General features: G+C 54.9%; 1 protein-coding gene across 1 annotated transcript; it reads left to right on the top strand.

Annotated features, from left to right (window-relative positions):
- On the top strand, positions 1-23,407 carry PCDH1 (protocadherin 1). The gene is made up of 5 exons (XM_036241481.1): positions 1-181; positions 8,728-9,590; positions 12,432-14,627; positions 19,638-19,857; positions 22,061-23,407. Exons 1-5 carry the CDS (start codon positions 142-144, stop codon positions 22,453-22,455), a joined length of 3,714 nt encoding a protein of 1,237 aa, XP_036097374.1. The 5' UTR covers positions 1-141; the 3' UTR covers positions 22,456-23,407.
- The last annotated feature ends 4,005 nt before the right edge of the window (positions 23,408-27,412 follow it).

Here is a 27,412-nt window from a genome sequence, read left to right on the forward strand (position 1 = left end):
CACACTCGGGGAGCGGGAGCGCGGCGCGGACGCGGAGCCGCCGGGGCTGCTGCGCCCAAGCCAGCCGGAGCAGGAGCCTGAACCGCAGCGCCAGCCCGAGCCGTGCCGAGCCGCAGCCCGGGCCGGGGCTGGTGGTGGCTCATGGACTGCAAGGCCCGCGGCCGGCGCTGCCCCAAGGAGGGTAAGGATCCGGCGGCGGTGAAGGCGGCGGTAGCTCCCGGTCGGGAGCGGCCATGGCCGGCGGGAGCTGCGGGAGGGGCGCTCATCCGAGCGAGGCCAGTGGGGCCCTCAGCACTCCGGGGCAGAGGTGGGAGAGGCTGAAAGCTCGAAGTAGGGATTGCAGCCGGGGCCCCCGGCCTCCAAGGTCCGTGGCGAGAAGCGGAGCGAGGAGAGGGGGTGCTAAACCGGATCCCAGCTTCGGTGTCCCGCACCCACGCTCGCTTGGAGCCGCGGGGATAAGGAGACTCTAGGAGCGCGCGAGATGGAGATGGTTTTGGGGAAGCGCGCAGCCTTCAGTTTTGGGGGGGACGAAACAGCAAGGACCCTCATCCACAACGCACACACACACACACACTTGTTGGGCGACCAGCTTTGCTCACTCAGGCGCTTCCAGGTCCCCGCGGGCACCCTGAGGACCAGACCACGGACATATGTACACACATACATACATCCGTTCATATGTGCACACAAGACATACCTCCCGCACACCAGCGCCCACTGGGGCACCGTCACTAGCTCAGAAACCGCTTCAGTTCCTGCATGTTTAGCGGCAGGGACACACAAACCGTGGCCATACAGAGCAACAGAAAACAACCGATATGACATTTGGACGCAAACACAATCCCATGCCCTCATGTAAGAGTCAGGGCCACAGTTCACTAGATGAACACTCAAAACCTAGCCTCATACACACTCCTTTAAGAAACACACCCTAACACAAATTATGTTACCTATTCCTTGGCCAGAACATAAGTGCACATCAAAGGTCGGCTTGCACCCCTCGACTGCACCCACATAAACACATAACCCAGTGTCTCAGCACACGCCTTGAGGGCACACACCCTAACACAGTGAGTGGCACCTGCAACAGCGCCTCACGATCACAAACACAAAATCCACTGCTTCACACGTCCTAACAGTGGGTTTCTCGAACACCTTACACCAACAGTGTCACATTACACCTTGCAGCGCATACACACACACACACACACACACACACACACACACACACACTCTGCCCCTCTGCCTCGGAGGCCAGATTCCGTCTGGGGAAGCCGGGGCCACCCGGCGAGCCCCTTGCGCCCCTTCACCTTAATCACATTGTTATTGTAGATATCCGCACAGCTGGAACCCTGGAGGCCGGTGGGGCCGGCTTCCCTACCGGCGCCTCCCCCACCCCCACTCCGGGGCTGGGCCGGCTGGGTATTCCCGGAACAAGCTGGACCGGGCTGGCCGCGCCATCCCGCCTCTCTAGGGCTTCAGGGCCCTACGTCCCTTTGCAGAGGGGTGCAAGCCTGGGGCGGTGTTTGTGACCCTCTTCAGACCATTTAGCTCGTTCTCCGAGCCACCTGGGTCCCCAGCACACCTGTTCCCCTCTCGCACCTGGGCACCTCCTCCGCGGGTTCCCGACTGCAGGCCCGAGTCTTGTGCGGCGCCCGCAGGGCCCTGAGGCCAGAAGGGAGATCGCGGCACGCGTAGGAACAAAATTGGTAGGTGAGATGAACTCGCACCCCTTCCCCCCAGCTATTCTCGGTAGCCCAGACTTCTGATGATCTCAGGAGTGGTCAGCAAGTATTCCTTTAGCTGGAAATATTCGGGGCGGTGTTGGGGTCTTTTGAGGACCGAATGCGCGGTCAAGACCCCTTTTCCGTCCGTCAGGAGGGGGTCGGTTTTATGAGAATGTCCTTTCTCCGCCTGGCTCGCGGCTTTGTGATTCCGGCGCCGGGTCCCTCCCCGCCCCCTCCCGGCGCCTGCTGCGGGGCTCCGGCCGACGCGGGCTTGCCAGGGGACCCTAGGCAGAGGCGGGAGATGCGGAGGAGGCGGAGAGGTTCCCATCAGCCGCCCCTTGGGCTGGGGAGCCCAAGGGCCCATTGGCCAAGGCTCGTTCTCACCACGCGGTGCCTCCACCTCGCCTGGAGCTCCCGGAGGCCCGGCGCCGCCGGGGTGGGGGCGGAGCCGCCCAAGCCCGAGGATTGTGGAGGAACTGCCGCCACCACCCCCTGTCCCCGACCCCCAGCACTCCAGCATTCTCTAGGAGGAGTATGTGCGGGGAGCGCCCGCTGACTACGGCAGTGTAGGCTGGGGGCTACCCTGGCCGGTAGAGTCCAGGACGTCGTGCCGGAAGACGCAGGGAGCCTTCCATTACCTGCTCTGGGCCAGCTCTAGTTTACTGCCAGGAAAGAGGGCACCCAGGAGGTGTTTGTGACAGCCCAGAGGTCTGCGTGTGTGTATGGGGAGGGGCAGGGTGTTAACTTTCTTGATGTGGGGTTCTGGAAGGATTGAAATTTGTAATTACACCTAGACCAGGGCATGGGGTGGCATTGAGAAAGACCTCCAGAGACAGCCAGGGACAGTGTGGCAGGGGAGCAGGCCTGGTTTCCCTGCTTCCCCTGCACCCAATCCCCAATTCCAAAAGGGATCATCTGGAAAGGGGTGTCATGCTGGTCTGGCGTCCTCCTGGCAGAGGAGCTGCTGCTGTAGCTGCTTCTTCAGGGAAGCTGGTATAGACAGAGAGAGTGAGCTAACTGCTGGGAAGAGTGAGATGGAAGGGCCAGAAGAGGGCCTGCAAAGGGTGGGGTTGTGCTGAGTGGGAATCAAGGCTGGGGAGAAGAAATGAAGGAAGCCCTTCTGATACAGGATGAGGGCAACCCCTACCATGAACAAGGATAGTTGGTGCTGCAGAGAGAGATTCTCTCAGCAATGTTTGGAGCACCTATCTGCCAGGGCCTATGGTGGTTGGTGAGAATGCAGTCTAGTAGTAACATACATACCATGCCTTCATTGGTCTTCCCAACTGGCAGGGAATCGATACATCCATTTAATGAACCAGTGAGTACCTACTGTGTGTCTGATGCTGGGAATAAAATGCTCTAGTCAATGTTAAGGATATATAGCTATATATATATCTCCATTCTTATGTTTATATATCCTTTATAATATAATAAACCTTGATACATCCATTCTTACTCATGTAATCCTCCCAAATAACTTCAAGAGGCAGGATTTATTATTTCCATTTCATAGTGTGGAAATAGGTTCAGAAAGGTGAAGTCATCTGGCCAAGGTCACACAACTAGGAAGTGGTGGAGCAATGGTTTGAACCCCGACAATTTGAAGAATGCAGGTGCTTGGAAGCCCTGCAAAGGTTAGTAGAGGGTTGTGGAAGAGAAGGGAGAGATCCTAAGGATTGGCATTTGTTCACTGTGGGAGACCTCTGAACAGCTCCACCCCACACAGTCCTGCTTACTTATCCTCTCCCAGACATCCACTTTGTTCTTGGGTGTTTTGTGTTCACAGTGTCAGTGCCTGTTGTGTAACAGTGCAGGGGTGGAGGCTGACCTGGTCACTAGGATATTGAGAGCTGTCTCTGTGTATTTTCTCTGTGGCCACAGCATTCAGCAGAAAGTAGACCCTGGTCCCCAAGGTGGGCTAGAAATGAAAGTTCCAGGTGAACTTTCACCACTGCTCACCTCTCTCCCCAGATGTTGACACAGATGTCGTTTTTTTCCTTGGCCTTCCCTGGACTCTGTCACCTCACACCTCACTGTGTTCCTTAGGCCTGAGAAGAATGAGTCAGTGTCCCTGCTGAGGGTTTCTCAAGGTCCTGGTGCCCATGTCACTGGAATGAAGTGGGGACAACCTTGCCAGGAAGGCAGCCAGAGCTTGGGGAGGAGAAGATTAAGGCACCAACTGCTTCAAAGGCTGCCGGCCTAGGGGACTAATGACTTTCAATAACTAACCACTGGGACAAAGTTCAGGGATGGTGGAAGCAGGGGTGAGGAAGGGCTGCCTCACTGCTGTTCATGCCTGCTCTGAATCTCCCTGCATCCCTAGGGTCCCCGAAGCAGCCTGGGAGGCCTGGGGTTCTTCAGTCCTTAAACCCTAGGCTCTCTCTTTTTGTTTCCCTCTCTGCCTGGCAGGTTTGGCAGCCCCAGGAGGGTGTGTGTGTGTGTGTTGGGGTGAGGTGTACATAGCAAATGTCATATTCTAGTCTTAGTGGGTGATTTCTATTGACTTTTCCACCCAGCCTTTCCACAAGTCTGGGATATGAAGAGGCATTCTTCTTTCTCCAATTCTGACTTCTACTTATTACTTCTGTGACCTAAGACAATTAATTATTCTTTTTGAGCCTCAGTTTTATCATCTGTGCTATGGGGAGCCGCGTAGTAATAAGCAGTACTCACTTCAGAGGTTGGGAGGATTCGATGAAATAATGTATGTAAATGTAGTGAAATATCAGGGAGTGTTAACTGACTGGGTCCTGGTATGTCAGCAAAGATGATGGTAAAAGTGATGATGCAGTTTGCACTTTTTAACTCCTAGGATTTAGTGTATCTCAAAGTTGTTTCTAGAAGTTCAGAGCATTGCTTCCTGTTGCCTGGAGATTTCTCCAGGTCCTTTCTTCGGAATCAGAATTCCTAAGGGTGGGGCCAGAAAAATCCTCATTTTAAAGGAACTCTCCAGGTGCTTCTAGGGCCTCAACCCTCTTCAACTCTTGCCCCTACTCTGGGTACCATCCCCCAACCCTATTTCCCCCCACATTTTTTCTACCTCTCAGGAACTCCCCTCCACCCGTACCTTCCTTGCCTTGGATATTCCTTTGTGGTTCTCTTTCCAACTCAAAAGTTGAATACCACAGTCCTTCCCTGGCTCCTCCGCTGGCTGGCTGGCTGGTAAGGGATCTCTTGTGTGTGTGTGTGTGTGTGTGTGTGTGTGTGTGTGTGTGTGAGAGAGAGAGAGAGAGAGAGAGAATGAATATGAGGGGAGGTCACAAGCATGTTGTGTTTGTACTGCTGGGAGGGGCTGAGGGGTTAGAGCCCAAGGTTGTGACCTTGAGATGAGGAAGGAAGCCCCAGCTACGAATCAAAGTCACTCTAACTCTGCCAAACCATGGACCCCTGAATTTGTAGCTAAAATTTGTGAGCACTCATGTTTCTTGAAAAATCTGAACCGTAGTTTCATAAAATTCATAAAAGGGGATGTGACTCAAAAAGCTTAAGAATCCTTGATCTAAAGAGAGTGAACAGAGGCAAGCAGTCACTGTCTTATTTCTCTTTGTCAACTTTAAGGAAATTCCACTGTAACCCCCACCCTGCCATGGGATTGGTGCACATAGTGATCGGTGCGTGTGCTGGGGCAGGGGTGGGGATGCAGAATAAGGTGCTCAGAAGGGAATGAGGTTCTTTAGAGACAGGTGTGTTTGGGTTGGGGCATGATGGTAAGATGAGCCCTGTGCCTGGTCCACGAAGGTAGAGGGGAAATGGCTGAAGAGTGAATCCAAATGGAACATCAGATAAATTTCTCTTGTATACACAGTTTATTTTATTTTTGTTTTCTGTGTCCCTTCCAGAATAGAGGCCCAGGGAGGGCAGGGAAATTCTTCCTTCTTTAAAAAAATTTTTTTTGTTAATCTTCATTTTCCATTGATTTTTACAGAGTAGAAGGGAGGAAGGGAGGGAGAGAAACATTTATTGGTTGCCTCCCGCAAATGCCCTGACAGGTACTGGGGATCAAACCTGCAACCCAGGCATATGCCCTTGACTGGGAATTGAACCTGAGATCCTTTGATATGCAGGCCAATGGTATGCAGACCTTTTGGTATGCAGATGTAACCACTGAACCACACTGGCCAGGGCAAATTCCTTCTTTTAAAGAGATTACAATTGCAGTTGGGAATAAACACACACTGATAACGGTTTCACATACTTTAAGCACATTATGAGAAATGACCAGGGAGGGACTGTGCTTTGGGCAGGCCATGGGGAGGAAGTGAAGTATTTGACTTGTGTAAGGAATCTGTGTGTTCAGTGAGCAGTTGCTGAGTCTACTACGGACCTAAACAGAAAAAGATTAAATTTGACCCCAGCAAGTTCTCAGTAGGGGAACTGGGCAAGAAAATAAGCAAGGACCACTTCAAAAGTGCCAAGATAAGTTAAGCTCGGGAGCTAAATTAATCAGTCATTCAGGAGCCCTTACTGAGTGCCTGCTGTATGCCGAGTCAGGGCAGGATCTTGAGGATTTAGGTGTAAACAAAGCAGAGGCTCTCCTGCTCTCTGCTCAGTCTTGTAGGAAAGACAGACAATTCACAGATTATTCCCCAAACAACTACATAACTACAATTGTGCTTTTAGGGACATTTGGTGAGTACTCATGGTGTGCTAGGCATTAGCCCTCATGATTTCAAACTAGGAAATAGGTAGTATGCTCTCCATTTTACAGATCAGGAAACTGAGGCTGTAAGTCATTTGCTCCAGCTCATGCAGCCAGGAAGTGAGCAGCTGGGGTTTGCCTCAGACTGTTTCATGTCACAGTCCCTGCTCTTCTCCACCCTGCTGTCTTACATGTGCCAAATGGGTACAGCCACACAAAACTGACAAATAGCCATTGACTTAGAACCATTGTCAGTTCCATCACAGCAGATTGCATCTGTCCTGTCCCCTGCTGTGTCCCAGTACCCAGGACAAAGCCTGGCACATTGTAATTGCATGAATGAGCACCTGTAGTGTGCCCAGATTTGTGAAGGAGCATGGGTGGGGCTGGGGGATAAATGTAGGGAGCCCTGTCGCTTTCTTCAGGATGTTTGGTGTTTGCCTGGAGAGGCAGAGGACACAGGAATAGGTGCACGATACTGGAGTTGAAGACCGGGCGGGCGGTGTCCCAGTCAGCAGTGATTCATTGCTGAGGGATTGGGCAGACAATAAGCGGCTATGAGTTAGAGGCTGGAGAGGTCACTGTGGGGTGGAGAGACCTGGGAAGGATTCCTGGGGCCTTCAGTGGGGTGAGTGTGGTCTGTCATAGAGCCTAAAGTAGGATTTCCAGATGGGGGCAGGTAATCCAGGTGCAAGTGGGGAAAAGAGATTGAACCTGAGCCATTTGCTGAAAATGCTGGGCCAAAGACTTTGGACTTGAATAGAGGGGCTGGTCGTGGTTCTGTTGGAGAGGAGGAGGGAGTCAAGACTGGGACAGTAGCTGGCTGGGGTCTGCAAATGCACAGCCTCAAAGCTGGGGGGAGACAGGCCAAAGGAATGGGTCATTGTGGTGTTGAGGGTGCAGCTTGTGGTTGGCTAAGGAATACAGGACTCATTGGGAGGATTTGAAGGTGGGGAGAGGCCAGGTGTGAAATAGGAACCAAATGTTTGTGGGGATAGGGACCAAAGAGAGCCAAATGTTCATATGGAGAGACCTGTGAGCAGGGGAGGGGGTGTGGTCAGGGAAAGGCTGGTGGTGGTGTCATTGGCACCTCTGTCCCAGTTAGACCTGCTGGGCTCCCCGTTGCTAAGGACAGGCCAGGGCAGCTCCCAGTTCCAATTCCAGGGCTAGTCAGTCCTGACCACAGTCCTGAACCCAATCTTATTTGTTGTTGTTAATCCTCACGTAAGGATATTTTTTCCATTGATTTTTAGAGAGAGTGGAAGGGAGAGGGGAGGAGAGGTGGGAGAGGGAGAGAGAGAAACATCGATGTGATAGAGACACTTCAATTGATTGCCTCCCACATGTGCTCTGAGTGGGCGGGGAATCCAACCTGCAACCCAGGTATGTGCCCTTGACCCGGAGTCGAACCTGTGACCCTTCACTGCGTGGGCCGACACTCTAACCACTGAGACGCAACAGTCAGGGCTTGACCCCAGTCTCCACCTTTACTATCTTCCACACACCTACAGGTGTCTTTTCCCACACCCCCCAGTCGAAGGGAGAGAGGAAGAGGGGGGAGCCTGGGAACTGAATGTGTATACATTCACACTTGCTCAGGGGCATGCGTGTTTTTTGGGATTAGTTTGGGGAGGGTCAGCACTTACTCATCAACCCTGTCTTCAGGCCTTAGTCGGTGCGCAGTTCAAGCTGGCCCTTTATGGGGTTGGGGACATTGGGCACTCTGGGTGATTTTTGTCAGATAGGAAGGACTTGAGATGTCACACCTCATACATATACACTGACTTGGCATCTCAGAAGAGAGAGAAGCAAGACATCTTCCCCACCAGCCCCAGTGGGTGCCCCTCAGTGTGGGCAGTAATGATCCAGGGTCTGGGGAGTAAGAGGTACCTGTGTTTCTTTCCTACTGTGTGTGTGTGTGTGTGTGTGTGTGTGTGTGTAGCGGGGGTGCTTGAGGCCTCACCCTTCCACTAGCTGTCTCTCTCTATCTCAGTATCAGGGTAATTAGCATGGGTGACTAAGGCAGGATGCTGGTGAGAAGGAGGTGTTGGGCAAAGCACTGAGTAGAAAGCAGGGCGGGAAGCAGGGAGAGTCAGGTGGGTCAGGGCGTTCCATGGGCGGGACCTGTTCTAGGTCCCTTACCGGCTCCTCCAGCTGGGGCAGACACCACGCTACACCCAGCTGTGGGTGAGACTCAGGGTTCTGGGTCTGGAATCAGGGTTCTGTGCTGGGCTGGTCTCTCCCTACAGGAGAGTAGGGGTAGGTGGGAGATGAAGAGTGAGGGGCTGGCTCTGGGCAGCTTTCAGGGCCAGATTCCTCCTCTTAGCTAACTGCCGGTTTTGCCTCTTTCTCTTGCAGCTCTCCTGATTCTGGAGCCTGCCAGGATGGGGCCCCTGAGGCCCAACCCAGGCCCTGGGGGGCAACGGTTGCCGCTGCCCCCCGTGCTGCTGGCACTGCTCCTCCTGCTGGCTCCATCCCCAGGCCACACCACTCAGGTGTTGTACAGGGTGCAGGAAGAACAGCCACCCAACACCCTCATCGGGAGCCTCGCAGCCGACTATGGTCTTCCAGATGTGGGCCACCTGTACAAACTAGAGGTAGGCGCCCCGTACCTTCGGGTGGATGGCAAGACAGGTGACATCTTCACCACCGAGACCTCTATTGACCGCGAGGGGCTCCGTGAATGCCAAAACCAGCTCCCTGGTGAACGCTGCATCCTGGAGTTTGAGGTATCGATCACGGACCTCATGCAGAATGGCAGTCCTCGCCTGCTCGAGGGCCAGATAGAGGTACAGGACATCAATGACAACACACCCAACTTTTCCTCACCGGTCATCACGCTGCCCATCCCTGAGAACACCAACATTGGCTCACTCTTCCCCATCCCAGTGGCTTCAGACCGTGATGCTGGCCCCAACGGTGTGGCATCCTATGAGCTGCAGGCCGGGCCCGAGGCCCAGGAGCTATTTGGGCTGCAGGTGGCGGAGGACCAGGATGGGAAACAGCCACAGCTCATCGTGATGGGCAACCTGGACCGGGAGCGCTGGGACTCCTATGACCTCACCATCAAGGTGCAGGATGGTGGCAGCCCCCCACGTGCCAGCAGCGCCCTGCTGCGTGTCACTGTGCTTGACACCAATGACAACGCCCCCAAATTCGAGCGACCCTCCTACGAAGCTGAACTATCTGAGAATAGCCCAATAGGCCACTCGGTCATCCAGGTGAGAGTCCCCTCCACCTCACTGTTAGGGTGACCCACCTTTAGAAATGGGAGCCCACGCTAAGCTGGTGAGAATCCCCTTCACTTAGGGGGAAGACCACCGGGATACTGTGGTGAGACCTATCGTCCCCAGCCTAGCCCACCCTAGCAGGTGATAGTACTTTCCTCTATCAAGCTACTTCAATGACAGCGACATAGCATGTGACTGGTAATTCCCCCACCCCCAGAGCAGACTCAAGTTGAAGAAATCTGTGAGAATTAAGACCCCCTCGCAAGTCATTTACCTTCCCCAGCCATGTGAGCCAGGCGGGAACCAGGGAGTCACTTTCGTCCAAGTAGACTCTCTCCAGAGAAAAGTATCTTCCCAACCAGGGCCCTTTAGTCGTATGAGACTTTCCTGAAGCCGACGGACAGAGCCTTACTTTGCCTCCTTCTTGACAACGTCAGATGAGATCATTTTAGCCAGGCAAGTCCTCAGAGTTCTAGAAAACTGTACTCATGTCTGTGCACTGGCTCTCTCCACTAGGCGTTGGGTGCCCATGGGTGTTTGGTGCTTGGCACAGTGAGGGGTTTGGTTGCCTCTGCTGAAGTTCTCAGCGCCCCTCTCCATGGGAACTGCCCCAGGGGCTGGGCGGCTTGGTAGGGACAGGGCCTGGGAGGGAGCAGAGAAAGCGTCCCTGCAGACAGGTGGGTGTATCTCCCACTGTCATCTCAGCCCTGGCCTCCAGCCAGCCCCAGCTCCTTTCTCCTTCGCCATGGGCTGCAGCTGTCTGTCTTTGATGTGAGGGAGCTGAGGAGGGCTCAGCGTGTCCTGGACACCGTTACCCATCCTAGGAAACCCTTCGTCCTATGTCCTTGAACTGAAGTGGGGCATGGGGAGGAGTTTTGACCCTTTTTTTTCTTGAGGCTGGTGGACTGGAACCTAGAGAAGAGAGACCGAGAAAGAAAAGGGAGACAGTCGGGGATGGTGAATAATAACAGCCTGGGTGCCAGGACTGCTCTAAACATATTATGTGTGTTATATCATTTAATCCCCACAGCACAAGGTAAGCATTATCCCCATTTACAGATGGGAAACTGAGTCCGTGGAGATGAGAAAACTTGCCTGATATCATCTAGCCTATATTTTCAGGTCCCACCTCAGCCATGTCCGACAGTCTGGTTTCAGAGCCTGTGTGTATGTAGCCGCGGACATCACTCCCAGCGGGTGAAGCAGGAGAGGGGGCAGGGACAAGATGAGAGGGACACAGGGCATCAGAGAGAGGGTGGGAGAGGACCAGCCGTGGGAGAGAGCCAGAAAGAACTGGGCCCAGGCAGGAGGGAAACAGACAGAAGTCGAGGTAAACTGTCAAGAAAGGCAGACAAGAAGCTGGGTGGCCAATGTAGAGGCAGGGAGACAGTGGGAATCATACTGAAAATGTCAGGGGTAGATAGATAGATGAGGGGCATGAAGAAGGGTGAGGAGAGACTGTTTGGATTTTAGAGGGGTGAGAGTTTGGCTCACAGGGGTGAGCAGAAACCAGGGTATCGAGGACCCCATGCCCAGGTGTTCCACTGTTGAAAAAGTCCAAGCAGGGAGGACAAGAGACTAGCAGTAGCTTGAGGACCCATTAGGTGTGGTGCCCAGCACTGTGTTAGTGCTGATTTTCAGAGATGGACAGTTGGAGGATGGATGGATGGACTAAAAGAGGGGTCAGTGCTATGTAGGGGTCACTTGCCGTGTGCCAGGGAGTGTTAGACACTCACATGTATTATTCTGTTTAATCCTCACCACAACCCCTGAAATAGGTTCTATTGTTATCTGCATTTTATACATTTGTAGACTGAGGCCTGTGGAGATTAAATAGTTGGCCCAAGGTCACCTAGTTGGGAAGTCGTGGAGCTGGGATTTGAACCTAGGACCCTTCTGCTCTGCTCCCCAGAACTCTGCCAAGTTAGGCCTGTCCCCTCAGCCCCCACCCCACCTACCTCATGGCCATTTCTACCAGGTTCCTGTTGCCCCCGTGTTTGTATAGAGTTTGCATCAGTGTTGGCATGGGAGGGCGTGCCCAATGCAAAGGGACAGACAGTTCATTGTTTGATGCTGGGAGCCCAGCCTGCTGCCAGCAGGCTCTGTGGCCTGCACCAACCCCTCCCTCCTGGCTGCAGGCTCTGCTGGATTCCTCAAGTTGGTGCCTAGCCAGCACCGGCCCAGTGGGAGGGGAAGAAGCTGCTGAAACAGGTTTCCCTGGTTTAACAGAACAGTGCCCTGGCCAGCTCTTTCTGACCCATATAGCTACCTGGTTGCTTTCAAAAGAAATCCCCTCACCTGTGTCCTCCAGGTGGCCAAGTGGGTCTCTACTCATGCAAACACACATGTGCACAAGCACATATACCTTCTCCCACCATCACAGAGGCACACGTGTGTATGTGCATGCATGCATGTTATACAACAAATGTCATGCACACACATCCTCTCTATTGATCATACCTTTTCAGGTCTTCAGAAGGGTTGAAGGCCAATTTAACTGGGTGGAAAGGCTGTACTGGTTGGACAGCTGGATCCTCATTCCCATACTTAGGCAGATTAGTAGAGAAATGCTAAGTAGACCTTAACTCTGCCCTGTCCCATCTCCAGTAGTTGCTTGTAACACTGTTGAGGCTGCATCTGTGCTCTTTAGGGAAACAGATCAGGAATATATGCAAGTGTCGGGATGGGGAACAGGGCAGTACAGGTGCTGCTTTCGGAAAGGGTGACATTAGGTCCATCCCGTCTGCCGTGCTCATTTGAAAGGCAGCACAGGCATCTTGTAATTTGCCATTCCAGACTAACCCATCTTTGTTTTCCTCCCCTGGTCTGCAGGTGAAGGCCAATGACTCAGACCAAGGCGCCAATGCAGAAATCGACTACATGTTCCACCAGGCACCCGAAGTTGTGAGGCGTCTTCTGCGACTGGACAGGAACACTGGACTTATCACTGTGCAGGGCCCCGTGGACCGTGAGGACCTGAGTACCCTACGTTTCTCAGTGCTTGCCAAGGACCGAGGCACCAACCCCAAGAGTGCCCGTGCCCAGGTGGTGGTAACTGTGAAGGACATGAACGACAACGCCCCCACCATTGAGATCCGGGGCATAGGGCTGGTGACCCATCAAGATGGGATGGCTAACATCTCAGAGGATGTGGCAGAGGAGACAGCGGTGGCCCTGGTGCAGGTATCTGACCGAGATGAGGGAGAGAATGCAGCTGTCACCTGCGTGGTGGCAGGTGACGTGCCCTTCCAACTACGCCAGGCCAGTGAGACGGGAAGTGACAGCAAGAAGAAGTACTTCCTGCAGACCACCACCCCACTTGACTACGAGAAGGTCAAAGACTACACCATTGAGATTGTGGCTGTGGACTCTGGCAACCCCCCACTCTCTAGCACCAACTCCCTCAAGGTGCAAGTGGTGGACGTCAATGACAATGCACCTGTCTTCACCCAGAGTGTCACTGAGGTCACCTTCCCGGAAAACAACAAGCCAGGTGAAGTGGTGGCCGAGGTCACTGCCAGTGATGCTGACTCGGGCTCCAATGCGGAGCTGGTTTACTCTCTGGAGCCTGAGCCGGCTGCCAAGGGCCTCTTCACCATTTCACCTGAGACTGGAGAGATCCGGGTAAAGACATCCCTTGATCGGGAACAGCGGGAAAGCTATGAGTTGAAGGTGGTGGCAGCCGACCGGGGCAGCCCCAGCCTCCAGGGCACAGCCACCGTCCTCGTCAATGTGCTGGACTGCAATGACAATGACCCCAAGTTTATGCTGAGTGGCTACAACTTCTCAGTGATGGAGAACATGCCGGCACTAAGTCCAGTGGGCATGGTGACTGTCATTGATGGGGACAAGGGGGAGAATGCCCGAGTACAGCTCACAGTGGAGCAGGACAATGGTGACTTTGTTATCCAGAATGGCACAGGCACCATCCTCTCCAGCCTGAGTTTTGATCGGGAGCAGCAAAGCACCTACACCTTCCAGTTGAAGGCGGTGGATGGTGGTGTCCCACCTCGCTCTGCTTATGTTGGCGTCACTATCAATGTGCTGGATGAAAATGACAATGCGCCCTTTATCACTGCGCCTTCCAACACCTCCCACCGGCTACTGACCCCCCAGACACGTCTTGGTGAGACGGTGAGCCAGGTGACAGCTGAGGACATTGACTCTGGTGTCAATGCTGAGCTGACCTATAGCATTGCTGGTGGCAACCCTTACGGACTCTTCCAGATTGGGTCACATTCAGGTGCCATCACCCTGGAGAAGGAGATTGAGCGGCGCCACCACGGGCTGCACCGTCTAGTGGTGAAGGTCAGTGACCGCGGCAAGCCTCCGCGCTATGGCACAGCCTTGGTCCACCTTTATGTCAATGAGACCCTGGCCAACCGCACGCTGCTGGAGACCCTGTTGGGCCACAGCCTGGATACACCACTGGACATCGACATTGCTGGGGACCCAGAATATGAACGCTCCAAGCAGCGTGGCAACATCCTCTTTGGTGTGGTGGCTGGCGTTGTGGCCGTGGCCTTGCTCATCGCCCTGGCAGTGCTTGTGCGCTACTGCCGGCAGCGGGAGGCCAAGAGCGGCTACCAGGCTGGTAAGAAGGAGACCAAGGACCTGTACACCCCTAAGCCTAGCAGCAAAGCCTCCAAGGGAAACAAAAGCAAGGGCAAGAAGAGCAAGTCCCCGAAGCCCGTGAAGCCAGTGGAGGATGAGGACGATGCTGGGCTGCAGAAGTCCCTCAAGTTCAACCTGATGAGCGATGCCCCTGGGGACAGCCCTCGAATCCACCTGCCCCTCAATTACCCTCCAGGCAGCCCTGACTTGGGCCGCCACTACCGCTCTAACTCCCCACTGCCTTCCATCCAGCTGCAGCCCCAGTCACCCTCAGCCTCCAAGAAGCACCAGGTGGTGCAGGACCTGCCGCCTGCAAACACATTTGTGGGCACCGGGGACACCACGTCCACGGGCTCTGAGCAGTACTCCGACTACAGCTACCGCACCAATCCCCCCAAATACCCCAGCAAGCAGGTAGGCCAGCCCTTGCAGCTCAGCACGCCCCGGCCCCCACCCCATCCCTACCACGGGGCCATCTGGACTGAGGTGTGGGAGTGACGGCAGGTGTTTTGGTCCTGTGTGCTCACCAGCCGATGTGGGGGCCAGCCCGAGCCAGCGGTGGGAGGTAGGACCAAAGATCTGGGGATGCTGGGGTCCTGGTTGCCATGGAGGGTTAGACAGAGTGAAAATTGAGGGCTGGTGTGATCTGTTCCCTCCCCACTGGGAGAGGCCTGTGACTTGTCCAGCTGCTGGGTCTTGCTGGGCAGGTGAGCAGAAGGGTTTGGAGGCAGAAGGGGGGAAGGAAGTGGAGAAGTCTAGTTCAAACCTGGATCTCCATTTGAGACCAGCCGTGGTGCCTTTGTAGAGGGAATGAGAGACCTGGGTCCTGGTGGGTAACTGGGTGGGGACTCTGTCAGGAAGGGGGTCTCCCCATTTGTGCCTTCTGTGTGTACTGTGTGCCACCCTCTTCCCTACCCCAGGCTCCTTGAGCTGGGCCCCAGCTTCCCGGCCCCAGTCCCAAACACTTACCTTTGACAATAAAGTTCTCTATTTTTGGAGTTTTGGTTTCTTATTTTCCTGGAACTGAGAGAAGGAGTGAGAGAGACTGGAAACAGCCCTTTGTCCTTAGGTCCTGACCCAGTTTTCCCTTCCTTTCCTTCTGCCCCTTTCCACATCCTAGATCTGCCCCTCTACTCCAACCCTATCTACGTTTACCATCGTCCTGTCCACCCCATGCCACGTCCATGCCCGTGTCCCTTCCACATGTGCCCTGCCACATGTCCCCTGACCCCATGTCTGTGAGGCCTTCTGCCTGGGAATGACATTCTTCACCAAGAAAGGGCAGGTGGGGATGCACCCAAGTTCCGCCCTTTCTCCGCTGGCTGAGACTTGACTTTGCCTATCTGCCCATATCCAGCAGTCTCTGACAGACCTCCGACCGGAGCCCCTTGTGGGGTGGGGTGCAGCCTACCTGTTTCAGGAGGAAGGAGATAACCTCTTGATTATACCAGCCACTTTCCCTCAGGTCAAGATCTTCCCAAGTCCCTTTCCCAGCCTCTTCATCCCAATACCACTCAACACCCAGCAATTAGCTGGCCCTGCCCTGTGTGTGCCCACCATGATCACCATCCTGGGCTGCCCAGAGGGAGGGTCTAGAGAAAGGGGAGGAAATCCTCAAGCCTTTCATTTGATCTGCTCTGTACCCCCACTTTTAGGGTGCTCCCTACTGATTGGGGCAGAGGTGCCCTAGCCCTGCCTCCTCCCTTCCCTTCCTTCGCTCCTTGCTCTGGCCACCCAGGTTGCTGGCTCTCTCTCTCTCACTTCTTGCTCTCTTGGTTCTTCCCTAGCTGTGCCTTAGGGGAGGGGACCAAAGTCTGGGTGAGGGACCTCGGGTCCTGGGTGAGTCTCTGAGGCCAGAGGCAACCTGTCTCCATGGCGACTGAAGAGGCTTGAGACACTCCCAGGAGGTCCAAGGCGCCAGCTCTCTGACTTTCTTTCCACAAACTCACCCATGCCCTGAGGGTAGCCACAAAGTAAAAACCCCTGGGGGCTTTAGAGGACTGGGGCGTGGGGAAGTGAAATCTAGTTTCATCTCATTTCTCCTGGACAAATTAGCATCTCTAAGGTGGCCTCCAGCAACGCCTGACCAATCATTCTTTCTCTTTTGTTCCTACCTTGCTGCCACCAGCTCTTCTATTCCTTTAGCTCTTTCATCCCTTTTCTTTCCCAAAGTCTGAGGGGTTATCCCTTACTTGGCTCCAACCCAAATGGTGGGTGGAACCACATTGCATGCCTTCTCCCAACATTCAGACGCAACCAAACTGCAATACCATTGCCATCACCAAAACACAAATGCTGAGTTCCTGCTGTGTGCTCTGCATGGTACTAGACCCAGAGGCTAAATGGTCACATTTGTGCAAGTTACTAGTGAGAAGATGAGGCAACTGAGAATCTTAAGTGTCTAGTGAGAAGTGTCATAGTAAAACTTTCCCCAACTTGTCCCACAACTACTTTTGCTATATTACTTGCTTTTTTAGTTTTTACTAGGTGCAATGTACCATGCTAAGCACTTTATGTGAATTAGCTCATTCAGTGCACATAACTCTTTGTGACATAAGTTATTATAATGCTCATTTTGCAGACGTGAAAACTAGTTAGCGATGAAGTCAGAATTCAAGCACAAAGCATCATGAAATTGGCAGTTAACCATTATACGATAAAAAAAAGAGGTTCTGATCAAGTTAGTTTTGGTAGTAGGAGCTGCACTATCACATTACCCTTTAAAAGTTCTATGAAGCCTGAAAGAAAGGGGGAACCTGTTAAACTTTATATAACTCTGGGTTGTCCAAATTTATTGGACCATGGTGCCCTCTCACCTTTTTTGAGAAGCACAGTATGAGGAGATCTGTGTAGGACATGGGAGTGGGCTCATGGGAGGAGAATGTGAAACCCAGTGATAAGTAGGAGTTGGGTGGAGGTTCACCTTGTCAGTCAGGAGTGAGTATGACGAGGTTGGGTACAGGGAGAAGGTGGAAAGGGGAGTATTCTGGCTGGAGTGGAGGGCACAGGAAAGAGCTGAGAGGTTAGTTAGACTAGAAGAACTGTAGGTTGTAGAAGACACGATGTCTCGCCAAACTTTCCTTAAGAGGAAATGGGAGCCCCAGAGAGCTCATCAGTTTTGGATAAACTGAGTTTTACGAAGTTCACTGTAGTGATTAGTAGACTTAAAGGGAGTAGAGGGGAAGGTACCGGATTGAAACTCTATGGTCTGAGCTAAGATGGTGGCAATGGGGATGATGGATGGATGGATTTAGCTGAACTTAAGGAGAAAAGATCCATAGGACTCAAGGGATAATTGAATATGGGGTAAGGATGGGGAATGAAGGGAGCGCTCCCAGGATTCCCAGGTAGATAGACATCATCTTTCTGAGTCTGGGTGACTGGATAGTGATGAGATCATTGACCATGCAGAAGCTGATTGAAGAAAATGAATTGGCTACAGACATATCTGAAGAGCCAGTAGAGACAGCCAATTGGAAATATCCAGCAAGTGTCTAGAACTTCAGGGCTAGAGTTTGAGAGAGCTTTGGGATGTAGGCTTTTTAAGATTTAAGAGCAGAGAATTAAAGAAAATATTTGGTGTTGAGTAGGACCCAACCCTCCATTTTACAGAAAAGAATAATAAGAAAAAGATACCAAGTGACATGCCTAGTAGGCAGAACTGAAGTCTTAGATTACCAGGTGCGGGTTCTGCAGAGAAGGAGGAAAGGGAAGCACCCAACAAGCAGACTGCCCTGTGCTTCCCAAACCCCTCCTGGGGCTTGTTCACTCCAACACCAGGTCGATGATGTCCTTTACAACCTCTCAGTTCCAAATGTCCAGGTCAATTTTGGGGACCTTGTCTGTCATCATGCAGATCCTTCAGTGTTTTGGATCACAATGTGGATCCCAAGAAGGGTTGCCTCTTCCTGAAGATGGGGTGAGAGCCAAGATGAGAAGGCAGTTCTGGGCTGCCTTCCCATTGTCTCCAAAGCTCCTTGTCTTAACAGCCTCCCCCACCCCAGCTGCCTTGACTGGGATGGAGATTTATGTAGGGTATCAAGAGGATGGGTCTGCAGTCCCGGAACCACCTATTCTGGCTATCTTGAAAACCTCCTATTGAAGGTTTTAGAGGAAAGACAAAGTACTGAAAAAGTCTTAGAAGATTGGAGGGAGCCTGGAGACTCATAAGCAGGGCCCTGAGCTGGGTGGCTCCCATCCCTACCCTCCAGGGGCCCTGGCTCTGTGCCCTCCACAACTCTTCATTTCTGGTTGGCAGGAAAACCGGTAGCAGTCCTAGGTGGGTGGTTAGGTGACTGGCTGGTTATGCCAAGTGCCAAGCTGAGGTTGCCAGGTTTCTGGAGTGATCATTCACCTGTAGCAGGCAGATAGGACTGCCCACTGGGAAAAGCCTGTCACAGTTCCATTCCCCCCACTTCAACCCCCAGTCCAGGCTTCTAAATCCTGGCTCCACTAAGCCCACAGCCCTTCCCAGAATCTCCTTCCTGTTTCCTAGAAGGAGTCCATTTGAGGTCAACCTTTGTAACCTGATGGATGCCAAGCCCCTCCCCCATGCCCAGGTTCTCTAGGACCCTGCCCTTTACAGTTAAATCCCGGTTCCTGATCTGGAGGATGAGGGAGTTTCCATTGTTCCGCTTTCCCGCCCCCCAAGGTTCCCTGGTTGGTTATCTGGCTTCCTTTCCTTCTTCCCTCCCACCTTTTCCCACTCCCAGGCCTCTCTGAAGGGGATGAAGTGGGGGCTGGGGGCTGAGTGGGAGCAGACTCAGCAGGGAATCCTGAGGCTGCCTGTGGCATTACAGGAGCAGGATCAGAAAGAGGTTGGAACTCATTTGGATGGAGGCAATGGGAAGTTACAGAGCAATGAGACAGGTGAGGAGCTGTCTTGGGGGGTGCTGTTTGGAAATTAGGGGGCTGTTGTAGTATTGGTGAGCTATTTTGGAATTAGGAGTCTGTACTGCTTTTAGGAAGCTGTTCTGGAAATCTGGAGGCTTGCTAGTGTTTAAAGGCTATGCTTGAACTAGGGGAGTTGGCTGGTATTGTGCTGTTCTGGTGTTGGCTGTTCTGGAATTAAAGGGAGGCTGTGCCAGTCTCGGGAGGCTATGCTGTAACAGGTGGTTGTACTGGATTAGGCTTATTGTGGCAGCCTGGGGGCTATATTAACATTGGGGCCTATGCTGTGTTGGGACTTTCAGTATGTGGTCTTGGCTGTACTGGGAGCAGCTATCTTAGAATTAAGGGGAAGTCCTCTGTTAGGGTGTGCGCCTTCTGGGGGCTATGCTGTGCTAGGGGGCTGGGCCTCTTCTTGGTTGCTGCTGAGGGGGCTGGAAGATCTGGGGGTGGACCTGGCTGAGGCTGGGGCCTAGTGAGGTGGTGGGCCCCATAGGGCAGCCTGGATGACCAACAGTGACAATTCTCTCCCTGCAGTTACCTCACCGCCGCGTCACCTTCTCCGCCACCAGCCAGGCCCAGGAGCTGCAGGACCCGTCCCAGCACAGTTACTATGATAGTGGCCTGGAGGAATCTGAGACACCATCCAGCAAGTCATCCTCGGGGCCCCGACTTGGTCCCCTGGCTCTGCCTGAGGATCACTATGAACGCACCACCCCCGATGGCAGCATAGGAGAGATGGAGCACCCCGAGAACGGTGAGGGGCATCAGGACGGTCAGGGCACCCCAGGGATGAGCAGAAGCCAGAAATGGCAATGAGATGTTAGAAATATCCTCCATTTATTGGGCCCATTGTATGTTCAGCAGTAATCACTGTGCTGAGTGCTTTATGTTTATTTAATCTTCACAACCACGCTCTGACCTGAGAACTTTATTGTGCCCACTTTACAGTGGAGGAAACTGAGGCTCAGAGAGGGTGAGTCACTTACCCACAACTATACATAGAAAGTGACAGAGCTGGGAGGGATTCAAACCCAGGCTTCTCTGGCTCCAAAGACCTTGCATTCAGCACTTTATTATCCTGCTTCCCTGGAGACAGGACCCCTGAGAATGGTGGCCAGAGGGCTCAGGTAATGGTAATGGAACCTTAAGGGGACCTTGAAGTAAAGAGGGTCCCATAACAGGATCAGAGGACCTTGAGAAAAGGGAGGTACCCTGGATGCTTTGAGGATCTAAGAGAAGACTATTATCCCCTTTGGGGGAAGGAGCAAGAGAGGGTTTGGCTGAGGACAGGGTAGTGGGAGGTCTGGGAAGGGGAAAGGCTTGTCTGGGAGGGGTGTGGAGGGTGATGGCAGAAGGGAGGTCCTGGCTGGAGCAAAGATCAGTATGGGGATATGTGGTGGGTGTACTGTCAGAACATGGTATTGTGTGTGTGTGTGTGTGTGTGTGTGTGTGAAGGTATCCATAGCAGCCTGTGGAAGGGCAGACTGAATAAGCCTCCCCTTGGGATGGAAAGACTTTCTAGCTTAGAGGTATCCTTGGGTCTCGCCTCCTCCCTCAGCCCAAACTCTTCCAGCACCCCCAAAAGATGAAAAGTTCCACTCCAACCCCATAGGCACTGGGCCCTTGTCTAACCTCCCAGGCCCCAGGTCTCAGAGTGCCCTCGCCCCCACCCTGCCCCTCCATGCTCTGTCTCATGCCCATCTCGTCCTTTTTGTGCCCGCGCAGAGCCGGCTGGTCGGAGCAGGCCCTGAGGCAGAGTGCCAGGTATGTGGGAGCTACTCTGGGGTCTGGGGGACTCGGCCCAGCACCCAGCCCCACCCACCCAGTGCCCGTGCTCTGCTCCGTGCCACCGTGGGTCTCCCAACTCTGCCCTGAGCTGAAGAGCCTCGGCGCTTTGAGGGTTAACAACAGAACTGTCCCCTCCTCACCTTGCACTGGCTGGAGGCCAAGCCAAGGTGGGTGGTGTCAGGGGAGCCCCTACCCCAGGCAGTGCTGCTCTGTCACATCCCCTGAGGTGGGGTCACCGCCTGGTACTGTCCCTGAGTGAGGGCGGGACAGGGGCAACTGTGACAGGAAGTGCTCATGGCTTAGCCGTTCCCATGGAGACCCTGCTGCCCAGCAACCACACCGGCTACTGCTGATGTCAGGCAGCCAGCTCCTGTTCCCGTGGGTGTTCTGGGCAGGGAGCCGGGGCAAGGCCAGGGGTGGTGGTTGGTGTAGGGGGCTGGAGTGAGGTGGGGAGGGGCTGCATGAGTGTCCTTATAGCTGCGTGAGTGTGTGCTTCTGTGTGAAACCCCCGCACAGAAGCTCATCCGCTCTCATGGCTTCAAAGCAGGGCCTTGCTGCGCTGGGGTGGGGTGGGGTTCCAGGACAGCTGGGAGCATGGTGAGGCATGAGGGGGATCAGAAGGAAGGTGTGTGCCCCCCTTTGTCTGAGGATAGAGATGCCCATAGATTTGTGTGTCTGTGCTTCTCTGAACGCAGGTGTGTGTGTGTGTGTGTGTGTGTGTCTATGTGTGTGTCTATGTGTGTGTCTGTGTGTGTGTGAGAGAGAGAGAGAGAGAGAGAGAGTCCTTACATGAGGATGGCGGTTTCCTCTCCCTTCTCAGAGGGTAGACTTGGGTGTCTAAGCGTGACTGGAGATAGATGACGGAGTGTGTAGATGAGCTGTGTGTGTGCACCTGTCTGAGGGCAGAGTTGGTGGGTGTGTGCGAGCAGAGTTGGAGGGTGGGTAAAGATGGAAGGAATGTGTCTATTTAAGGATAGATTTTGTGTGTGTGAGAGAGTGAGCATGTGGAAGATGGTGGGGAGCGTGTGCCTATTTGAGGGTGTGTGCGCCTCTAAGCTCAGTGGGCAGGAAGGGGTGTGCACCCCTGTTCTGAGGGGCCAGTGGGAGGCCATGGAACAGAGCTTTGCGAGGCGGCCCTGCCTGATGACTGTTCTCGCTCTCTCCTGTAGACCTGCGCCCTTTGCCTGATGTCGCAATGACGGGCACGTGTACCCGGGAGTGCAGTGAGTTTGGTCACTCCGACACATGCTGGATGCCTGGCCAGTCGTCTCCCAGCCGCCGGACCAAGAGCAGCGCCCTCAAACTCTCCACCTTCGTGCCTTACCAGGACCGAGGAGGGCAGGAGCCTGCGGGCGCCGGCAGCCCCAGCCCCCCGGAAGACCGGAACACCAAAACGGCCCCCGTGCGCCTCCTGCCCTCCTACAGTGCCTTCTCCCACAGTAGCCATGATTCCTGCAAGGACTCGGCCACCTTGGAGGAAATCCCCCTGACCCAGACCTCGGACTTCCCACCCGCAGCCACACCGGCATCTGCCCAGACAGCCAAGCGTGAGATCTACCTGTGAGCCCCCTTCTGGCCGGCGGCCAACCCCTCGTCCAGCCACCGGCCAGCTCCCACGTGGGGCCATTCCAGGGCCCCACTCCTGACCCCTCCAGCGTGGACTTCCTGGCCAGGGCCCCAAGTGGGGGGGGGGATTTCTGGCCTCATGACCATGCTGCCCCTTCCCCCATGCAGGGTCCAGGTCCCCTCCCCTCACTTCAGCCCCCAAGGAGCCCCTTCTTCCTCTTTATGGGGCTTCCCCAGCTGATGCCCAAGAGAGCTCTACTACAGTGACTAGGCTCCCATCCCTCGACTTCCAGGGAGCACCCCCGTACTTTGGGCAGATGGTGGAATCAAGGGTGGGCAACACACTTTTAACTCATTGTTTCCCGCATGGCCGACCAGGGCGGGGATAAGATGCCCCATTCCAGCACTGAAGCAGGGCTGAACTGGGGAGCCCATCTCCCTGGAAACTCCCAGAGGCAACTCCTGACCACCAGGGGCTCCCTGAAGGGCTTTTGTTACCAAAGGTGGGGTGGGGATGGGGGTGGGAGTGGGGCGGAAGCCTTGTCTTCCCATACTACTCCTGGGCTGACCTGCCCACCACATGCCCATGCCTGTCCCATCTGGGCACCCCCTTCCCTGCTGGTCATGCAGTGTCTGTATATATGGACCTTGGAATGATGTCCCCATTTCTGCCTGATTTGCAACTTTTCTTGTTGATGTTGTGTTGTCTTGGGGGACCCCTCTGGGGGGGGACCTGCCCTGTGTCCCCTGCTCCCTGCCACAGTGCCCCCCACCCTAGGCCTCTATTGTTCCATGTTGTAAATACCCCTGGGGCCTCAGCGGGATGGGGGTGCAGGCCAGGGAAACAATGAGTGGGTGGGGGTGGGGATGGGGGTAACATTTGCCTATCAGCAGAGCTGGGCTTTTATTTAATTTTTTTTAAAAAAATACAAATCTCTATTTTTTTGGAACTGTTGCGCTGTGCCCTGGGGGGAGATCCCTGCTCAGGCTGGCCCTCCCTCATCCTGATGAGCATCACAGAGGGGCCCTGAGACTGTGGGGGGCAGCTAGACAGGGGTGGGATGACTGTGCCTCTGGCCTGGTTGGGTGAGTTGGGAGCAGGAAGGTTTGCTCAGGGGGTGGCTGATTGCTGCCTCCAATAGGGGGGACCTGCACCCTGCTTCCTCCCTGCCCCCCAGCCCCCAGCCCCTGCCATGACTGACCCGTCAGCCTGTAAAACCACCATTGCCTTGATCTCGGGGTGGGAAGGGCTGCCTCAGGGCACCCTGGGCTCCTGGCCCCCTTCTTCCAGTTGGGCTTCCCTTTGCCAGGGTCAGGGGTCCCATGGGGGAGTGGGTGGGGAGATTGGGGGGCAGAAAGCCCAGTCAGCCATGATGAGGTGGGATTCCTTTCTTCACCTCAGGGGGCCAGGGTGTGAGGGGCATCCTGTAGAGCCCCCATCTCCCACTGTGGCCATCTCAAAGCCTCAGTCCCTCTCCCTTCCAGAAACCCCCATTGCCTTGGCCCATACCTCTCCAGTGCCCCAGGGGCCCAGGCTGGGAGGCTGGAGACTCAGGGTATGGCCCTTGCTTGACTTAGTCTAAGCTTGGGGGGCAGCCCAAGGGTGGGAGGGGTGGATACAGGCTGCTGGGTTGTCTGGTGCCTTTGGGAGCTGTGTTGCTGGGGTCTTGACTCCTGTAATCCCAGAGATCCCACCTCCACCCCAGAAAAGCCAGGGGGCTGAAGAATCACCCTGTACTCTGCTCCTTGCCCCTAACTTGGCTTGGAGTAACAGTGCTGGGAAGGAGAGCATTGTTAGGCTGGAAGCCCCAGCATACACAGCCCTTCTATGGAGGGCAGGTGGTAGAGTGGGCTGGGGTAGCAGCAACCAGGTCTAGGGGTTGGCCAAAGGCTCCTTTCCCTGGGGGAGGCCCAGGAAGTGGGCTGGGGCTTCCTAAAGAGACAGCCCCTTCCCCCCTGCACAAACGGGGCAGGTGCAATAGTGATGGAGTTGGTAACATGAGGTGCCCGGCTAGTGAGGCAGTGACCTCCTGGGTCCTGGAGGTTAGGATTCTGGCAAGAAGATTGTATGAGGCCCATTTGCTTGGTGGAGAGGGTAGTCCAGACGGGTGGCATTCCTGGGGTCAGTGGACTCCCCCCAGAAGCCCCTCTTGGCCTAGGCATCCTGCTCTGGTCTTGGAGACCCCTGAGCACTGGGTGGAAGGGCAGAGAAGCATTTTGCACAATGGAGAAGCCAGAAGGAAGGGGTGGCCCAGATGGCTGGGAGGGCTGAGAAGCACAGAGGAGGAGCCCTTCCATAGGCGAAGGCAGAGCCCTTAGCCCTCTGGTTGGGATTGAGGTGTGCTGTGTCTGTCACCACCTGGGCACTTGAGAGGTGAAACCAAAGGTGGGCAGGGGATGGGTGACAGCACTGGGGACCACTCCTGTTGGTCCTAAGTCTGTGAAGCCCTTCCCCAATGCCTTGTGTCACGTACAGTTTTATGTACAAATAGGCAACATTTGGCCAGAGGAAACCCCCTCAAACCCAGCCTGACCCAGTCAGTGTCTTCCTAGAGGGGACCTAGTCGGCCCCCACCCTCCTACTTCAGAGCATGTCTCTTGGTAGGGGGAGGGTATATGGGGACATTTTTCTCTCCTGGGGTCCCTGAAGTGTATCTCACATCCTGAGGGAGGGTCTCTGGAGCATCCCTCACCTCTGGGGGCTCCCTAGCCCCTATCTCTCCCCTTGGGAGTCTCTGGGGGGACATGTATTCCCGCTGGGGACCATGGGAGCGTGTCTCCCCCCTACCCAGGCTCTCTGGGGAGCCTGTTTTCTTCCCAGGGTACCTGGGAGTACTTAAGGCATGTCAGTTTGGGGCCATCTCTCTTCCCAGGGAAGAGGGTGATCTCTGAAGCATGTCTGGGAAGGGATGTTCCTGGCCCTCCCTGCATCTCCGCTCTGGGGGTCTCTGACCTGCAGCACTTTGGGAAGACTGGACAGCTCTGAGTTGTCTTTTCTCCTAGGGGGTCTGGGGTACCTCTCTTTCCTGAGGGCCCCATCCTCTGGAGCCATTTCTTCCCTGGGTGGGGGCTGTCTCCTGGTTGTGGGAGGGCTTGTGTTGGTCATGAGAAAGTCTCTTCGGGGGCGTCTCCACGCGGGACTTCTCTGGGAGGGGGGACTGTGTCTCGCCCATGGGGTTCCCAGGCGGGTGTGTCTGCCCGCGGGGAGGAGGAGACTGTGTCTCCTCCTGTTATCTGAGTGGGGAGGGGGGCCGTGTCTCTCTCGTGTGTTGGGGGGTGGGGTCGGGGAGGGGGGTTTGGGCGCGTCAGGTGTCCACACTGGGGTCGTGTTTCTCTTGGTTAGTGCCACTTCCCACCGCCTCGCTCCTCCCGGGAAGGGCCCCGCCCCGCCCCCACTCCACCCCATCCCTGGCGCTGCGAGCACAATCCCGTTGATTTGTAATGATTTCTGTCTCTTTCTGTCTTTCTCTTTCTCTGACCCCCCCACCCCCGCCGCGAGCATGCGCAGGCACCGCCCCTACCCCCTCCGGTTCGGTTCGTTTCCGGTTTGTTTGCTGAGCTGTCAATGAAAGACCCGTGTAATTATTCCCAAGCTTTACAATAAAAGTGTGAAAACCGGACCCCACTTCGCTTCTTCCGGGTCCTCGGGCCTGCGTCCTGGACAGATTGGGGGCTACGTCTGGGTCTGGGGTAGAGGCCCTGGAGCGGCCCCGGGATGCGCTCGGGAGAAGAGGGACTAAGGCCCATGCTGGGACCGATGGGTGCCAAGCAGGGATGGGGACAAGAGGACGCAGACTGAGGAGACATTTGCTTCGTGTACCTCAAAGCGCCCCACCCCCCGCTCCAGGCACCTCATCCCCACCAAGAGCTGAGGTACAGGTTGGGGTGCAGAGCTGGGGAAGGTTACCCTGTGCTGCCTTCTTCCAATGAGTATGTATCCATTCCCGCTCCCCCCTCATTTGGCCACCAGTATGAATTGTGGAGCTGGATGGGAGAAGGGGCGGGAGACATCTGTCTGTCTGTCGCTCCTTCCCACTCTCAGGCACAAGGGTTGGAAGTTGATTTGGGGACCCGAAAAGGTCTCAGTCCCCTTCTCCGACTGCGTCCCCCCCCCACACACACACACCCTCCACCCCGCTTCCAGCCGAGTGCCCTGGCTTCTTCATTCATTATGGCTTGCTCCGAGGCTCCAGGGTAAACACTAGCCCCGGAGAGGTCCAAGAACAGAGACCGGTTCAGCCGGTTTCCTGGCCCTGCCTGTGCCCCCCCACCCCCACCCCCAACACACACACTTCTGCTCTGAGATGTGCTTCTCTCTGGCCTGCACAGCTTGGGCCTGGTTCCAGGACACCAGGGTCGGTTCAACAGCAGGGATTAGCCAGCGCAGGAACTAATCCTGGATGAGCTTCTGTGTAAATCCAGATCGGCCACGGGGTACGGTGGGGTTTAGGGGTGCCCCTTCATCCATTCCCATAGACAAGGCTTTCCAGCTCCCCTTGCTACATTGGGAGACACAGGAGCCTGAGCCTGGTGTTGGGGTAAGAGATGGGGCCCCTCTGGCAGTCTCTAAACCCACAAGGTCAGCTCAGCTCCCTGGCTAAGAGTGCAACCTGGTGCATCCTACTAATCTTCCAGTTAGCAGAACCACCAACCGTCCCTCTACCAATGGGTGACTGGCCCCTAACCTCTAGGCCTCACCTGCAGATCAGAGGAGTCATTGAATCAACCATATGGTCCCCACCCCTGACTTGGCCAGAAAGTGGGGGATGAGGAACTGTTAAGGCCAAGTCTTGGAAAAGATGTCAGAGGTCAAGGGACTTGGGCACTACATCCTGCCTCTGGTTGGTTCACTCATTCTACAAACATTTCCTGAACCTCTCCTTGTGCTAGCCCAGCACAGGGAATTGGGACACCCCAAGAATGACACATGGTCTCTATGGGAAAGGCAGACAGGT

Source organism: Molossus molossus, unplaced genomic scaffold (genome assembly GCF_014108415.1).
Source record: "Molossus molossus isolate mMolMol1 unplaced genomic scaffold, mMolMol1.p scaffold_m16_p_4, whole genome shotgun sequence".
Lineage (NCBI taxonomy): Eukaryota > Metazoa > Chordata > Mammalia > Chiroptera > Molossidae > Molossus > Molossus molossus.

What these genes read in the sequence shown, in the direction of transcription:
- PCDH1 (XM_036241481.1), top strand. Translation starts at nt 142, where the DNA reads ATGGACTGCAAGGCCCGCGGCCGGCGCTGCCCCAAGGAGG. An exon ending in CCGGCGCTGCCCCAAGGAGG is followed by an intron (nt 182 to 8,727) that starts GTAAGGATCCGG and finishes TTTCTCTTGCAG; the next exon opens with CTCTCCTGATTCTGGAGCCT. An exon ending in CCAAATACCCCAGCAAGCAG is followed by an intron (nt 14,628 to 19,637) that starts GTAGGCCAGCCC and finishes CTCTCCCTGCAG; the next exon opens with TTACCTCACCGCCGCGTCAC.